This window comes from Lepidochelys kempii, chromosome 11, assembly GCF_965140285.1.
Source record: "Lepidochelys kempii isolate rLepKem1 chromosome 11, rLepKem1.hap1, whole genome shotgun sequence".
Classification (NCBI taxonomy): domain Eukaryota; kingdom Metazoa; phylum Chordata; order Testudines; family Cheloniidae; genus Lepidochelys; species Lepidochelys kempii.
The window spans coordinates 9,266,063-9,283,473 of NC_136390.1; the positions used below are offsets into that span (position 1 = coordinate 9,266,063).

Sequence of the window (17,411 nt, forward strand, 5' to 3'; positions counted from 1 at the left end):
GAGATTGCATTGTTTCAGAGTCGCAGCTGTGTTAGTCTGTATTGCATTGCGACTGTTGCAGATCCCATGACCACTCAGGATACAATGTGTGTTTTCATTGGAACCTCCAGGAATCTAAAATCTACCATACAAATTCTGGATGAAAAGCTGGAGAGGGGCAAAGTACAGAAATTGCATTCTCCTGAGAGCGAGAAGCAGGGCTTTAGTTCGGGTTTAAAAGCACATCAGAGAGGGCAAAATCATAACAGGGTTCAGACATTTAGGCACTTCTATAGATTCCAAATCTGCTATAAATTAAATTAAAACTAGGTTATTCGAAAGTAATTTGAGCATAGTGGAGATTTCTTACTTTAGACATTTAACACACATACAGAACAGCCAAGAGGACAAAATCTGAAGTATTTGCTCAGACTTTACTAAGGCAAAACATACATAACTGCAGTGGGAGATTTGCCTGCATCATGCTCCTAGATTTGACCCAAAGATATTGCTCTGACTGGTGTCCCTATATGCATTGGCAGTGTATTGATAAAGATTTTTGGACTATGCATCCATCACAGCAGTATCTGTGGATTATACAGCATGATCTTTTTAGTCAATGCAAACTCCCATATGGCCTTTAGGACATATTATATTAATAACATGTCTATGTAGGCGTTCTAAAAAACCCCAGTAGCCCTGAAATCAGGCACCAGGAAGTTCTTAAAATGCACCCTTATAGCCAGGATGCACCTACACAGATTTGTACAGATAGATTTTAATTACGCAAGTGCAGTCTACCAAGCTTCCCATTGAGTCAGTGTAATCCCAATAGAACTATAATTATTCCTTCACAAGTTAGGGCATTTCTACACATAAAAGTTGTACCACTAACTATACGAGTACAATTAAAGCAATATAGTCCTCCCTAGTCTTGTACGGTTGTAAGAGTGCTTATGCCCGTATAGCTTATCCCTGTCTGAGAAGAGAACAAGCTAAAAGGGTGTATGGCACCTTGATACTGGCATAACTGCATCCACATTGGGGTAGTACCCGTATAAGTATTTCGGCTTTAAAAAATATATATATATATCACACCTCTAACTAGTACAAAGGGCAGAGCTGACCAGAATTTCATAGTACTTCATGATCATATCTCCTACACTTATGGGAAAATGTTTTTAAAATAAACCAGAGTTAATTAACCAGTCTGCATTAAATTTAGTTTTTATAAATGATTCCACTAAAAACACGATAAAAGTGAAATTTTCCAGCATATTCAGAACTAAGGCCTCTATCTCCTGCTTAGGGTTTGTATTTATGCATTGCTGCAGTCCCAGACCTTTAGGACAGCATGATTTCTACTCAAAATGAGAAGTCCAATTAGTAATTTTTAAAAAACAAAACTATTCCGATTTGCTCAACTCTTTTTATGGAGGTATGCAACGTTTTCAGGAGATATTGTTCTACAGTATAAAATAGGACTGCAGAGGAAAAAATGCAGGCAAAGCCCAAATTTTAATTAAAAAGTATTAAGAGACACCATATAGGAAATTCAAAGGGAATAAAAACTAACCCAGTGTGAAACTTCACACTAATTGGGCACCTACTCTTAGATAAAAACTAGAATGTTTTCCCCATTTTAGAACACAGCCTGAAGTATGGAATCACTACCTGGCACCTCCATGATTAGCGGAAGTCGTGTGCCACTCATCAAGAGGAAACTAACAACGCAGCAAACAGAGTATGTGCTTTAAAACTAGGGAAGCTACCTGTAAGTTAAGGACAAAATGAGAAACCTCAACTCTAAATTTCTTGGTCCAAGTTAGACTCTTGACATTGTTATTTATGCATTTAATGTCTTAGAGTGTAGGGCGGTATTAACTTGCCAGGCGCCTAAACTGGTAGTTAAATACAGTAGTTTTAAATACAGGCCCTGATGCTAGAGCCATCAGTCTGTGCATAACATTAAGCACATACAGAAGAGCAGAATTTACAAGTCTAAAGCTTCAATGGCTCATGAACATTTTGGCTGAGATTTCTGAGGCACCTCTGGGCCTTTTAACTTGGATTTCTTTTCTGGCAATACTAGCCGAACACTACACATTTCCAAATATTCACATACTGTAATGTAAGGGATTTTGCAAGCCCCAGAAGAATCTAATTGTAAAGTATTCTCAGGCTCGTTCCAATGAGTTAGAGGAGTAGGTTCTAACCCCTTACCTCCAGATTCTTAGCTGAAGTTGTATCTACCTTTAGCTACAGCTTAGGATCCCACATCCCAGCAAGACCTGACTTTAGTTCCTAAACCCCCTTATTGAGCAGGAGAAAGTCAAGTGCCCGGCATAGAGAATGGTTGTGTCTACGAGAGCTGAGCTTAGGGTGACCCTCAGCATACAAATGAATGTCTTACCTATGCTCTCCCCTCTTTGGTCTTACTGCAGCTAGTAGGCAGCAGTAGCCTTCCCGCCAACAGCAGAGCTCTTATGCAAGAAATTCTCCATCCCTTGCCCCCCTCCAGGAAAGGGTGTTTTTTGTTTCCAAATCAAAGACGTTCCATCCTCCTAACTTGTGCCCAGAGAAGTTCTGTGGCACTGCCTCAGATTCACACTTCAACTTAATCAAGGGGTCCATATAAGGGAGTGGGGCACTCCAACTGAGGGCTTGTCTACACTGCAATGTTGTCAACAAAACTTTTGTCTTTCACGGGTACTTTAAAAAGCCCCCCTGCGAAAGACAAGTTTTGCCGACGCAAGTGGCAGCATGAACGCGGCTTTGTTGGCAGGAGCACTCTCCTGCTGTCATAAACGTACAGCTAAGGGTACCATAAAATCCCTCCTTTACCTGTAAGGGGTTAAGAAGCAAAAATAACCTGGTTGGCACCTGGCCAAAAGGACCAATAAGGGAAGAAGATCCTTTCAAATCTGTGGGGGGAGATTTTGTTTGTGCTCACTTTGTTCTCTCCAGAACAGAGAGAGACCATGGCAGGAAGAAAAAAATCTTCTAAAATCCTACCTGAAATAAGCATCTAAGATTACAAATTGTAAGTAATAGCAAGGAAATGTGTTAGATTATCTTTTGTTTTAGCTTGTGAATTTTCCCTATGCTAAAAGGGAGGTTTATTCATGTTTTTTGTACTTAGCCTAGCCTAACCCAAGAGCTAGAAAGAAAAAAGAAAAAACAAAACAAAAAAAAAACAGCTTGTGAATTACCTTGCAGGACTTAACTACTCTTCCCTGAGGCTGGGGGGGGAGGAAATAAGTGTCCTTTTAAAAAAAATCTCCCTGGTTTTCAATCAGACAAAAGAAAAAATGTTTTTAAAATCCTGATGTCTGGGCTTCTGGTTCAAAATGATCCCACCGCGCTGCCACCAGGTCAGGGTTCCCTCCCAACTCTGAACTCTAGGGTACAGTTGTGGGAACCTGCATGAAAGACCCCTTAAGCTTATTTCTACCAGCTTAGGTTAAAAACTTCCCCAAGGCACAAATTCTTCCTTGTCCTTGGATGGTATCGCTGCCACCACCAAGTGAGTTAGACAAGGATTCAGGAAAAGGACCACTTGGACTTCCCATTTCCCCAAAATATCCCCCCAAGACCCTTCACTCCCTCTCCTGGGGATGCTTGAGGATAATCTACCAACCAAATAGTTAAACAAGGTGAACACAGACCAGACCCTTGGATTTTTAGGACACTAAAAACCAATCAGGTTCTAAGAACAGAACTTTATTATAAAGTAAAAGAAGCACCTCCTGTAAAATTACCTTCCATCCTGATTTTACAGGTAATAAGATTTAAAACAGAGGATTCCCCTCTAGGCAAAACTTTAAATTTACAAAAAACAGGAATAAACCTCCCTCTTAGCATAGGGAAAATTCACAAGCTAAAACAAAAGACAATCTAATCCATTTCCTTGCTATTACTTACAATTTGTAATCTTAGATGCTTATTTCAGGTAGGGTTTTAGGAGATTTTTTTCTTGTCCTGGTCTCTCTCTGTCCTGGAGAGAACAACAAAGCGATCACAAACAAAACCTCCCCCCACAGATTAGAAAGGATCTTCTTCCCTTATTGGTCCTTTTGGCCAGGTGCAAACCAGGTTATTTTTGCTTCTTAACTGCTTACAGGTAAAGGAGGGATTTTATGGTACCCTTAGCTGCATGTTTATGACACCTGCCGACAAAGCTAATGCCACTCGTGGGGCTAGAAGTATTTTGTCAGCAAAAATGCTGACAAAATACTGACAGAGCGCATTTACACACTCTGACTTTAGCGACAAGGCTAAAAGCTGCATAGTGTAGACAAGCCCTGATAGAACTATGTGGCTCAGATCTTGCACCCAGGAAACCAGGGGCACAAGAAAAGTCCCCTGCTCCAATCTGAATAAAATTAATTCAACCAGAGCTTTGGCCACCTTTCTGCGCAAGGTTTCAGCTGGGGCAGTGTACAAAGCAGTCAATTGGGCAAGTGCGGGGCATGTTTTTGAAATGTTAAATAGCGGAGGGGGTTGGGAAAGATCTGTAGTAATTTTTTTGGGGGGGTGGGGGTGGAGACAGGAAGAGGCAGTTTCTGTTAAAAAACACACCTTTCCATTGGAAAATTTTGATTCCTCCCCCCACATATATATTTTATTTTATTTATTTGAAAAAAAATCAAAATTGTTGCGTCCATTAGAAATTAATCGATCTGCCAGAGTGCCCCGTGTCCCCATTTTCCATTGTGGGCTGGACTCAAGGCCACATTACATCTTCCATAATGCACTATGCTGCCATGCACACCTTGCACCCCACCCCCGCTGGCTAAGCTACTACACAATGCATCATGGGAACTGTAGTCCAGCCCCCAGGGGAGAAGGGGAGCAGGAGGCCCCTGAACTACAACTCATTTTGACAATGTTTTGACACTTCCAATTTGAAACTTTTTGTTTCAATATTTCCAAAACTGAGGTTTTTCAAAACTTTTCATTCTGTGAAACATTTGGATTTCAACTGTTCAGACCAAGTCAGGGCAGTTTCAATTGCCCACAGGACAGAAACTTTCATTTTCAATCAGCTCTCCTAATTATCCACCAAAGAGTGAAATGCAACCAGGGCCTGATCCAGCTTCAACTGAAATCAATGGGAGTCTTCCCACTAGCTTAATGGGAGCCAGATCAGGCCCATAAGGATGAAAAGGAGAACAGTAGATACGGGCATGCAAACAGGAAGCAAGAATGACACAGCAGATGTATGAGAGGAGCAAGTACTCTGAATGCCCCCTTACCTGATCTTAGATTCAAATAAACAGATTACATTTGCTACAGCAGATAGCTTATGTAGAAAATAGAAGCTACCACAACTAAAACCTAACATTTACAGCAAGTATCAGTTACCACAAGCTTTTGTTGAATGGAATAAATCCAGAGTTGAGTTGTCAAGAGATTTAAAGTCAGTCTACCACTTCAAAAGCACTTTATCAAAAACCAATGCACTTGACTGAAGCTATTCTAAGCTAAAAAATATAACATGGTGTGTGAACTGTTCGCCTCAAGTTGATTTGTCCTCATTTGCATCCTCCAAAATGTCATTGGATTGTTTGCGTGTACATTTCCATCCATGTGGAGTTCTTCTGGCAGCAGGCTAAAATGGAACAATACACATTCACTTCTAGTAGCAACAGTGGAACAGATGTAGCTACAAAAAAATATATATATATATATTTTTTGAAAGCAGGTCTTACAGCTGAGTGAAAAAAGAGAGAGGACAGATGGAGAAGAGGTCTAGAAAAAGCTTAGCAGGGTACCAAAAAATGGGCTAGGAGGAAATTAGCCCAGTGTCTGCTGTGTTGTCAAATTGAATGGGAAGGCAGCAGGACAAAATGCTCACCAGGAGCACTGAGAAGGAGAGAAAAGTGTTGTTTGTTTTAAGAGGAAAGATGGAACAATGCAGTGTGAATCACAAACAGCCATAACCGACTGATTATAGGAACACAGGCTAGGATGCACGCAGATACTTAAATATTAATTGGGCCAGAAAACAAACGGACTTAGGCATCTAAAGATTCCACTTTAATCAAACAATGGAACAACTTCAACAGGAGAAACTGAGGGAACCCCACCTCAGAGTTTTCCATAGCCTGGTGGCTAGGGACCTCACCTGAGAGAATCTGAACAGGGATCTTCCAAGTTTCTACCCCTCAGGATGGGGAGGGGGGGCACTTGCACTGGGGATCTCCCACATCCTGTGGGAGTACCCTATATCCACCAGGCTAAACATAAGGGAGGTCTTCCTCCCCTTCCCTCCAGCTGTTATGTTTTGGGTCTCACACGGGTAGCCAAGCACCTGTGTTCCTCCAGTTTGTGAATCACTAGCCAAGATAGGTGCCTCCATGCAGCGTGCTGACTTTGTGGATCGCAGTCAAAGGCGCCTCTCTCTCCCCATTTGTTGTACAGGGCACCAAGGTGCCTAAATTGGCTTTGTGACTCATGATGTTGTTCCAGGGATTTTCTAGGCACTATGATACTCAATGTTGGTACACCTACGCCCGTTCATGGATCCCACCCATAGTCCCCTGCCTAGAAAGAGGATAAGAGCTTGTATCTGAGATGAAACTGGTGCTGAATGCAAGCGTACTCAGAAGGCACTGTAGATAAACCAGTTCCAGCCATGAGAATTGCTTTTAGTTTTGCATTTCCCTTTAAAAAAAGGCAGATGTATCTGAGCAATAAGCAGGACCCTCAACAACTTAAAAGCCTAAATAGGAGGGAAGGGGTAGACAAATACACAGACTCGCTGAAGATATTCTTATTTCCATTCTCAGAAAACCACTTGTCTATGAAGTTTGTTTTTCCTTAAGACCGTTGGTATTTTTCAGTTCATGGGAGCGCTTTATCCAAATGGATCTTCATGTTTCCAGTCTGGGTCGTAGCAATCTTGGTGAGGCATTGAAGTTTTAGGTTGTTACAGTCCGAGTGGTCATTTTAAAATGATGTGGTAGCCATCGTTGCTTTCAGCTGTAATAGCGAAATGCTTTTCAGTGCAAAGATTATTGCAATTTATTTTATATAAAATAGGTGAAGAAATGTAACATTCCAGTCTTTCCTCTAACACAGCTTACACTCTGCTACCACAACGGATTAATAAGGATTAATACTGAACGTTCAAACAAAAGCATTTTTTAAAATGATTCTAATAGGAGATTTACACTAGTGATGTCAATGGCCTTATGCCAAATCGGCACCAGTATAAATAGAGAATATGGGCCAGATCCTCATCTACAGAAAATTGGCTTCCATGGAGCTAAGATGATTTACACCAATTGAGGTTTGGGCCTTTGAATTCAGTGGCTTTATAATCCATCTAAATTCAGTGTAACAGAACAGAATTTAGTTTCAGATTTACACTGGTGTAATGGAGAGCAGAATTTGGCCCTCGTATTTATTTTTATGCATTCAGCTACCACTCAAGTTCTGCTTGATGCTGGAGATGCAAATCAGAAAAAGTCAGCCCTTTCCAGATAGCTTAGAAGGGACTCAGGACTTCAAATGCTTCATGAAGAAGCTAGTCTGAGGATTCATTTACCTGTATACTCACTCTCAGATTCTTATCTCAGATTATACAGTGGTTCTTCATAAAATAAAAACCTTCATTAAGAAGAATTACTTTACACCTCAGTTATGTCTAGGCTTATCAAAATATGGATTTAAGTGTGGATGAGAGATATTTTAGTCAATAAATGCATTAGACTTCTGCAGTGTTATTTGCTACATATTACTTAAATTTACATGGCCAACAAAGGAAACCAACGTTTCATTTATAGAACTTTTGGTTATTTATATCTGCCATATCCCACCTTTCCATGTCTCAATTTCTTCCCCCCATTCTTTCCCTGAAGTTCTTAGGTAGTTGAAAGCAATAGTCTTAAACAGTAAGTAGCATCAGAATAGCATACCTTTTAATGTGCTGATAACAAAACAAGACTCATCCTGGAAGTTTTGCACCATCTGAATGGCAGGGGAAAAAAACAAGAACATAAAATTCTTCATAACAGTTGATGTCTTAACATTTTGAGCACAACAAGTTTTAATTCAATGCTCAATATAACTTTTAAAGGGAAGGTCAATCAACTGAGCATCTGATCTTACAAAGTACTAACCATTTTGCCACAATACAGAAAAGCAATTGAATATACGGGTAGTCCATTAAAGCCAATGGGACTAACTTAAGTGTTTTGCTGGATCAGATCTATAGGGTTCAGCACTTTGCAGGATCAAGTCCAAAGATTACCACACAAATTCATTTTTTCCTGCTACATCAAGTCACCCAGTCGTCCCCGACTCTAGATCGGGCGAGGGTCTGGCCCTTAAACTGGCTTACCTCCATTGATTTCAACAGAATTAGGCCAATTTACACCAGCTGGGATTGGGATTGCAATGCAGGTTTATTATACATTTACTAGTATTTTCACCAGTTTATTTTTAAGCGTCCCAAGCACCAGGGCTTCTAGAACTTCCTTGGGGAGACTGACTATTCCCCCTCTCCAAAAAGGCCTGATCTTGCACCACCAAAGTCAGTGGCAAAACACCCCTTGAAGTCAACACGGCCTGACAAGGGCTATAGATCTTACTGTCAGGAAGGTAAAAGTCATGGATCATATCCTCAGCTGGTATAAGCTGGCGTAGTTCCATTGACTTCAGCAGAACTATGCTGATTTACAATTGCTGAGATATGGTCCCTTTTGAAGTCTACCAATGGATTTACTTGTGAAATATTTGTTCAATGAAAGGACACAGCTCAGTTAAGGACAGGTTTCAGAGTAGCAGCCGTGTTAGTCTGTATTTGCAAAAAGAAAAGGAGTACTTGTGGCACCTTAGAGACTAACAAATTTATTTGAGCATAAGCTTTCGTGAGCTACAGCTCACTTCATCGGATGCATTCAGTGGAAAATACAGTGGGGAGATTTATATACACAGAGAACACGAAACAATGGGTGTTACCATACACACTGTAACAAGAGTGATCACTTAAGGTGAGCTATTCCCAGCAGGAGAGCGGGGAGGGGAGAAACCTTTTGTAGAGATAATCAAGGTGGGCCATTTCCAGCAGTTGACTAGAACGTCTGAGGAACAGTGGGGGATGGGGGAAATAAACATGGGGAAATAGTTTTACTTTGTGTAATGACCATTCCACTCCCAGTCTTTATTCTAAGTTAGAGATTGAAGTGTGATATATGCCATCATGTGCCAGCAATGCCCCTCTGCCATGTACATTGGTCAAACTTGGACAGTCTCTACGTAAAAGGATAAATGGACACAAATCAGACATCAAGAATTGTAACATTCAAAAACCAGTTGGAGAACACTTCAATCTCTTTGGTCACTCGATTACAGACCTAAAAGTTGCAATTCTTCAACAAAAACACTTCAAAAACAGACTCCAGCCAGAGACTGCTGAATTGGAATTAATTTGCAAACTGGATACAATTAACTTAGGCTTGAATAGAGACTAAGAGTGGATGTGTCATTACACAAAGTAAAACTATTTCCCCATGTTTATTCCCCCTCACCGTTCCTCAGACGTTCTTGTCAACTGCTGGAAAAGGCCCACCTCGATTATCTCTACAAAAGGTGTCGTCGTCATCCATTCGTCCGTCCGTCTGACCGACCCCTCCCCCCCGTCTCCTGCTGGTAATAGCTCACCTTAAGTGATCACTCTTGTTACAGTGTGTATGGTAACACCCATTGTTTTGTGTTCTCTATGTATATAAATCTCCCCACTGTATTTTCCACTGAATGCATCTGATGAAGTGAGCTGTAGCTCACGAAAGCTTATGCTCAAATAAATTTTTTAGTCTCTAAGGTGCCACAAGTACTCCTTTTCTTTTTTCAAAGAGAAGAGTGAGATCACTGCAGGTAGGGTTAGTAGCTAACCTAAGCAGAGCTAGTTACTCATGAGAAGTGATCAGATTTTAAAGAAAAGTCCAGCTACCATTTAAATCCCCAAATAATTGATCAGGTTGGGCACAGAGTGATGAGCTCCTCTGGAAAACTCACTGAAAGTGTTCCAATGGGAGCTGAGGCCCAGAGCTTGGAAGGCAGTCAAGTGCCTAACTTCTTGAGCTCTTTTGAGAGTTTAGCTCCCATTGTGTGCAGAGCACTTGAAAATCTGGCCCCTACCTGTTTAAACTTGACCCCCAGGGCAAGCAGAGCAATTCCACTTCCATTCTCTTTAAGTTCTCATGCTAAACTCCCTTTCCACCTCTAGTTCCCCTCAGGCTAAGTTAACTCCCCTCCTCTCTCTCTTCCCCCTCCCTCCAACCAAATTAGACTCCACTGCACTGTGTGTGCACACGCGCACCTAACGATGCATGAAGTACATTAACTCAGTGCCTCTCCTTCGCATCACTTGTGCCTCTCTGCCACTAGAACACAAAAGACCAAAAATAAAGTAATAGATATTGTTAATAAGTAACTTAAGTATTTAATTAAGGCCCCTCACACCAGGGGTAGTTGAGGCAATTCCCCCCCACCCCCCTCCTCACAGGTTGCCTCAAAGCACTTCATGCTTGTTAAACGCTGAAGGTTTCTGATTTAATCGGGGTGAAATGGCAAGGAGACTTTCAGAGTAAGCATTACAGGCTTAAATTTAGGCCCCATTTGAGTCCCGCTCTCTGCTTCGTTTGCTTTAACAACGTTCCTTTCAGGTGTAGTGCCAGTCCATCTAAATGAAGCTCCTTAAGTGATTCTGGTGCATGAAAAGAGCAAGTCGTTTAGAGAAAGAACAAAAGAGAAAAGATTGGGGCAATTCACTATTAACATGCAAAATGGAACAGACCAAATGAAGCGTTTGCGTAAGCAGGCAACTGCCAAGAATTCAGGGACATTGTTACATACACCTAGCAAGCAATGATTTGGCTCAATGTCTGCAACCACTGGCTAACACATAAGAGTGACTGGCAAGTGATTTCCGGGTGCTCAACCTTAAACGGTCTGATTTTCAGATCCGGTACCCAAAAAGTGACCACTTTTGAAATTCACTAATTCATTGGAATTTAAATATATTTCATGCTACTGCAAAAATCACTTAAAAAGAACTTCTCTTAAGGAGAACAAAAAGAGAGTCATATAGCTGATTTCTTTGATTTAAAGACTCAAAAATATCTGGGACAAGTGTGAAAGTCAAACAAATTTTTCGGGTTTAATAATCTTGACTAGTTCCCTTGGAGACTCTTGCATAGTTTTAAAGGTCGGCCTAACTATAAAAAAAAGAAAGTCAGAAAGCTGTCTTGAACTCCGATACTTCGTACCAGTTGTGTTTGCTTTAGCCCCTTACCTCATTGCTCACTAATACATGGATCCCTGTAGGTCCTTGCCGATAGATCCGATTTATCTGCTGTGGGGAAATGCTATACAAGTTTGCAATCTTCTCAATTAATTCCAGGGTTGTCAGCTCTTCCAAGAAGACTGCATGATATACTGCAATAATTAAGGGAAACAAGCCTTTATACATACAACCAAAAAGCTTGGCTTCAATGAATGAATTGGATATAAAGATCAAGGGCTAGATCTGGAGCTGGTGTAAGTCAGCATAGTGCCTTTGAAGTAGAACCAAATTTATACCAGCTAAGGATCTGCCCCAAAATGGCTAATATTTATCTCTCTGCATGTCAGAAGGCAAGGACAATCTAGATAAGTTTTGGCCCAGGTGTGCCCACAGAAAGACTCAGGAACTGCCAATAAAACCACATATTGCAAGACACTAAATGAAACACCCTTTAGAGGAGTGCTCGTTGATTTTCTTAGAGAATCTTGTGATTCTGCTGACCCCATTTTGGTACTTTGGATACATCTGAAAGAGAATTAGTTTGAGCTATAGGAAGGTGAATGAGTTTCTATATTAAGAAGAAAAAAGCCTAACACGTGTATAGTTCTTTGTATGCATAGATCTCGAAGCAGAACCCAGAACAGAACCTGGATCTCCTGATGCCCAATCCTGTGGCCTATCCTCTGGGCCCCACTACTCTCTTGCATATCTACATGTTCCATCTCAAAAGCGCAGAGTCTTCCATCTGTTGTTCAAATTCTGTTAACTGAAACAGTTGACTAAAGTACAATGGTCACCATTAAAAAGTCAACATCTCCTATATGGTGTTATCGGTTACTTCCTATTTTACACGTGAGGTGATAACTGCAGTAGGCCAGATACCAATGGGTGGTAATGTTTGACAACGTTGATTTTTAAAAAGGGTAAAGGAGCCATAATCTCCCTTCCATCAAAGGGCTTGAAGGGGGCCAAGCAGAACCTCTGAAGCAGGCAGGGCCGGCTGGAGAAAGGGCATGGCCAGGACGACTGGGAGAGGATGCACTGATTCAATTGGTCTCCTCAGTGGCATTCCACTGGAGGGGCTACTGGTGAGCCACTGGCAGAAATTAAAGCTGCCCTGTGTTGGTGACTTCCTTAAGGGAGGGTGGCAGTGCAAACATCACCTGCCTTTCCTGAATAACCCTCAAGTCAGCACAAGTTGCATCTCTGTGGTGGGCAGGATGCTGTCTGTGCTCCATGCCCTTGTGCAGCTGAAGCCAACCCAGTGGAATTACTGGTCAGATGTGGAGCTCAGAGCCCAAAGCAGCTCATCAGACTAGCACTTACGGGAGCAGAGGTCAGGAAACTTACCACACAGATTACCATCTCCATTCTCTCGTTTTTGGTGCAGATGAGACCTGTTCTGCTCTGGTTCTTGACAGACATAAATTGTCATTTTAGGCCTTACATTTCTATGGGTTTAAAAACAAAAGTGATAAATTCTTTGTTATTAGACTGTGTTGTTGGTGTGAACTGGTCCACAACACACTGGAATAGCTGTTGTCGACTCATTTGGATAGTACATAAATAAGCAGTTAAGAGGAATCTTGACACTAGCATTGCAGGAGATGAGATGCACCAGGAGATTTGGTAACAGAAGCTTCCTAACCCTGGGAGATGCTGGAAATGGTGCTGAGCATCCTTGACCCCTATGAAGCAAATAAGATTGAGGGTGCTCAGCACTGCACAGGAGGCCCTCGGTACATAGAAGGCTAAAGCCCTCGCTTACTGACTTGAACCCAGACCAGCTGGTTAGTGAGTGTAGCCGCTGCCTCTTGATGAGGGTTAGGAGGCATTTGTGGGCTCAGTCTTTTTAGTCCATTCAACCCTTGGTTTCTGCTGAGACAGGCAACACAGGTACCAGATGGGATGTGAACATGTCTCTACTGGGGAGCACACTGAGACCACTAACTGATTCCAGACAGACCACTGAAGAACCACATTATGCTAATGACTTTTCACTCATCTCTGACCTAGGCAGTATTCAAACTCATACCTTAGGGTAAACAGCCCACTGCCAACCCCCCTGAGCCAACCAGACTCTAAGGAGTCCTCGAAGTAGGTCTTTACAGAGGCGCTCTAATCAGAGACACTGAATTAACACTGGAAGCACCAATGGATGCTGCAACAGTAGTATCTGGAAGAGATAGGTACAAACCTTCCTTTGATTGCATTAAAGAGCCGAATTCCATCAGCAGGCCCACAGATCTGAACAAAATCTTCTTTGGACATCTTCAGTAAGTCAGCACCTAGACATTTCGAGGTTATTTTTAGAGGTTAAACAAATCAAAAACGCTTACAAATAATCAGAAACATGTACAGCTGGACCTGTTAAGAGATGCTGGATGAACAGTTAACATTCCCAGGTTGTACACTGCAATTGATCCCTTCACAACAGATTTTCTTCAAGTCCACAGAATGGCCAATACTGAGCAGTGGTCCAGAGGAAGTGCTTTCAACTGCCACATGCATAAGTTAGAGTGAGTTCCTGGTCTGTGGGCCAAAATCTGCTCTCAACTACACAAATCAATGCGGTTTTAATGGAGTAACATGAAACAGAATTTGACCATGCAACCCTTGCTGCCCTAGATGGCGAGGGCTGGTCATGAGTAGAAGACCTAACTTTCCTGCTGCACAGGGACATTTAAAAATGTATTCTTGTTGACCAAGATTGTGGAGGCCTTAAACTCAACTTGACAACATTGCTGTTTGTCTGTCTGTAAAACAACTTTTGAATGCCTCATCTGACCAATTTCTATGCTTCAGAGAACACACTATGCAGCACTGTTGGGGCTGCGACAGTCCCAGGATATTAGAGAGACAAGGTGGGTGAGGTGTAATCTCTCTTACTGGACCAATTTCAGTTGGTGAGAGAGACGAGCTTTCAAGCTTGTCTCTCTCACCAACCAAAGTTGGTCCAATAAGAGAGATTACACCTCACCCACCTTGTCTCTCTGGAGGAAGTACTAGAGAACAATGGATATTGGATTTCCCCTGTTGATTTGAGGGGATACATGGAGCCCCTGCCTTCTGATTACCACAGCCACAACTTCAACTACTTCCACATTGTCTCTAGTTGAGCATGGGGTTGATTCTATTCGACATTGGTGAGGCCTCATCTGGAGTATTGTGTCCAGTTTTGGGCCCCACACTTCAAGAAGGATGTGGATAAATTGGAGAGAGTCCAGCGAAGGGCAACAAAAATGATTAGGGGACTGGAACACATGAGTTATGAGGAGAGGCTGAGGGAGCTGGGATTGTTTAGCCTGCAGAAGAGAAGAATGAGGGGGGATTTGATAGCTGCTTTCAACTACCTGAAAGGGGGTTCCAAAGAGGATGGCTCTAGACTGTTCTCAATGGTAGCAGATGACAGAACGAGGAGTAATGGTCTCAAGTTGCAGTGGGGGAGGTTTAGATTGGATATTAGGAAAAACTTTTTCACTAAGAGGGTGGTGAAACACTGGAATGCGTTACCTAGGGAGGTGGTAGAATCTCCTTCCTTAGAGGTTTTTAAGGTCAGGCTTGACAAAGCCCTGGCTGGGATGATTTAACTGGGAATTGGTCCTGCTTTGAGCAGGGGGTTGGACTAGATGACCTTCTGGGGTCCCTTCCAACCCTGATATTCTATGATTCTATGATTGCACCCATTAATAACATCTAGCATAACAATTCCCAATCTTTCCTCAGCCTCCTAATAGAGTCTGACTCATTGACACCTTGACAAAGGGAATGCATTTATCTCCCAGATTAGCAATGGTGGGGAAGAGGAGAATCGGGGCATACACACAGCCACTGGCATGTGAGGGGAGAATGGAGGATTGCATGGGAGGCACAGAGCCCCTAATATGGGAGAGAAGGTTGGAAGAGAGGTGCACACAGAGCGGCTAGCATGGGGGTTGGGGCGGGGGGGGAATGGGAGGCACACAGAACCTCTGCCAGGGTGGGGAGGAAAGGAGATGGGGAGAGAAGTTGCAGAGAGAGTCCCTGAAACAGAGGGAGTTGGGAGGCTGCCACACAGGGAGCTTGTGGGCGGGGAGACAGAGGGATGCAAGGAGCCCCTGATGTGTCCAACGAGCTCAGCCTTCCCAAAGCTACAAAGTGTGTGACCTCCTAGTAAGTACCTTTCAGATATTCGCAGTCAGTTCCTTCCTGTATGCATGATGAAACTTAGCTTAAATTGGAACAACCCACACACATTTCATGCACCAATGAGAGAGAAGAATTTCAGTGACCAAGATTTTCAAAACCAAGTTGGCCAAAATTAGACTTCAAAGCCCATATTTGGGCACCTAAAAGAGTGGCCCAGTTCACACAAGTGCTGAGTATTTAAACAGCTCCTATTACGATTATTTAGGTGCCTGTATAGGGACTTAAGAACCTAACTTTAGGCATCCAGTTTTGGAAACCCTGACCAATTTTTTTTATTAGAGGTTCCTCCAAACCCCAGCTCACCGTTTTCTTTGACAAACACTACCAACCTCCAAAGCATGGTCCACACGGGTAACAGGAAACAAAACAAACACACGGATCACTTAAACTCACCCGAGAAACTTGAGAAGAGTCTACAGAATGGAGAAAACCTATTACGATGAAGCCACTGCTGGACATCTTGAATAGAAGCAGAGGGAAGGAGGTGCTACATTGCAAAAAGAATAAGAGGGTCTTGAAATGAACTGTTCAGCAGTGTCCTAAAAAAAGAAAAGCACCACATTAACATGACCTCAAATACTTACATCATTGCTGGAAGGCAGGAGCTCCGCTTGGTGGGTTGGAGAACTGTTGCTAAAAAAAATTGTATAAAGCAGGGAGAGAAAAAAACACATTATTTTAAAATTGACATTGAAAATTGTTGGTTACCTTTCCCCACCCCCTTGTCTTGACTGTCAAGGATTTTATGTCAGGTTGACGTTTTTTTCCTCTGATTGGATCAGTTATTTTTTAAATCCGTTTGGGCAAAATTCTGCAACTAAACTCACATTGACACTGGCCCTTTGTTGTTGCTTTTCAAATCCATCTGGATTGAGAGCACATGGGCTGTGCTGGAGAAAAGTTATTGCCTTCCAATCCCTCTCCCCAAGATAGTGTATTAACTCCTTGAGAGGAATGTGTGCCAAGGAAAAGGGATGTGGGAAAGTGAAGGGAAGAGGGTCCATCAGATTTAATAATCCTACTTCCCTGGAATTAATCTTCAGCAGGTTGCAGAAAGCTGTCATGTTTACTCTGAAATGTCACATTTATAGAATGAAGCTAACCTTGACCCTGAACATGTCATCAGCTGCACACATGTACTCCCACTGGCTTCACTGGAGTTTGCAGAGGTGCAACTGAGGGCGTGATCAGGCCCCTTAAGCTCTGTACTGAACCAAAGCACATCACAGCAACTTTGAGTGCACTTTCAGGTCTCCCACATACTGGGAGGAAACCTGTCCTTACCACATGGAGTTCTTACGGAGTTCAAACTTTTCAGCTGGGCAAGTCTCGACCCTCAAACCATTCATGCTAATGCAGGCTGGGCACAAACATTTTACCATCCCTGGGCCAAGCCCTAAGGTCCTTATTCCATCAAACTCCCAGGGATGGTCACAGGAATTTGCCTATGCAAAAACGGAGTAAAGAAGGACCCCACGATTTGACCCCAGTGTTAATATTTTAAACAGGGCAAATTGTATTTGAACAGTGTTCGCCCAAACTGGTTTAAACCATGTTTCAAACAAACAGGTTTTATCCTCCAGTGTGGACTGGGCCTTAAAAAAAATGCTAAAGATTTGCCTATAGAGCTAATTATTTACTTCTGAATAGAGGGGAGTGCTTAGAAGAGTTATCAGCTGGCATGCTAGTGTCTATTTTTGCAGTCTGAATTTTTCCCCTCCCTCACAGGCCTTAGTCTGTCAGTGCAGAGATAGCATCACGCCTGTTTTCATATACCAAATTTAAAATGAGAACACTAGATATCTGTTATAAACACTTAAGACCTAACACTGCCCTCGGTGATGGACAGAGAAAAGCTTCCACTGACCATCTCATAGTGTCTCAGTGTAAAATATTATTCCTTTCCTCCGCCCAACACAGCAAGCAGATCAGGAATGTGTAACCAGAC

The 17,411-nt window shown here is 42.3% G+C and overlaps 1 protein-coding gene across 3 annotated transcripts in view; it reads right to left on the reverse strand.

The window, feature by feature from the left end:
* Positions 1 to 3,082: 3,082 nt before the first annotated feature.
* Positions 3,083 to 17,411, reverse strand: part of TFCP2L1 (transcription factor CP2 like 1) — a 43,728-nt gene continuing 29,399 nt past the window's right edge. For all 3 annotated transcript variants that reach the window (XM_073305066.2, XM_073305067.2, XM_073305065.2), the window contains 7 exons: positions 16,048 to 16,096; positions 15,857 to 15,950; positions 13,473 to 13,563; positions 12,626 to 12,726; positions 11,285 to 11,427; positions 7,905 to 7,956; positions 3,083 to 6,966 (listed from right to left, as the gene is read on the reverse strand). In XM_073305066.2, coding sequence (XP_073161167.1) covers positions 6,929 to 6,966; positions 7,905 to 7,956; positions 11,285 to 11,427; positions 12,626 to 12,726; positions 13,473 to 13,563; positions 15,857 to 15,950; positions 16,048 to 16,096 — 568 coding nt within the window. In that variant the 3' untranslated portion in view covers positions 3,083 to 6,928. The remainder of the gene's footprint in view (positions 6,967 to 7,904; positions 7,957 to 11,284; positions 11,428 to 12,625; positions 12,727 to 13,472; positions 13,564 to 15,856; positions 15,951 to 16,047; positions 16,097 to 17,411) is intronic.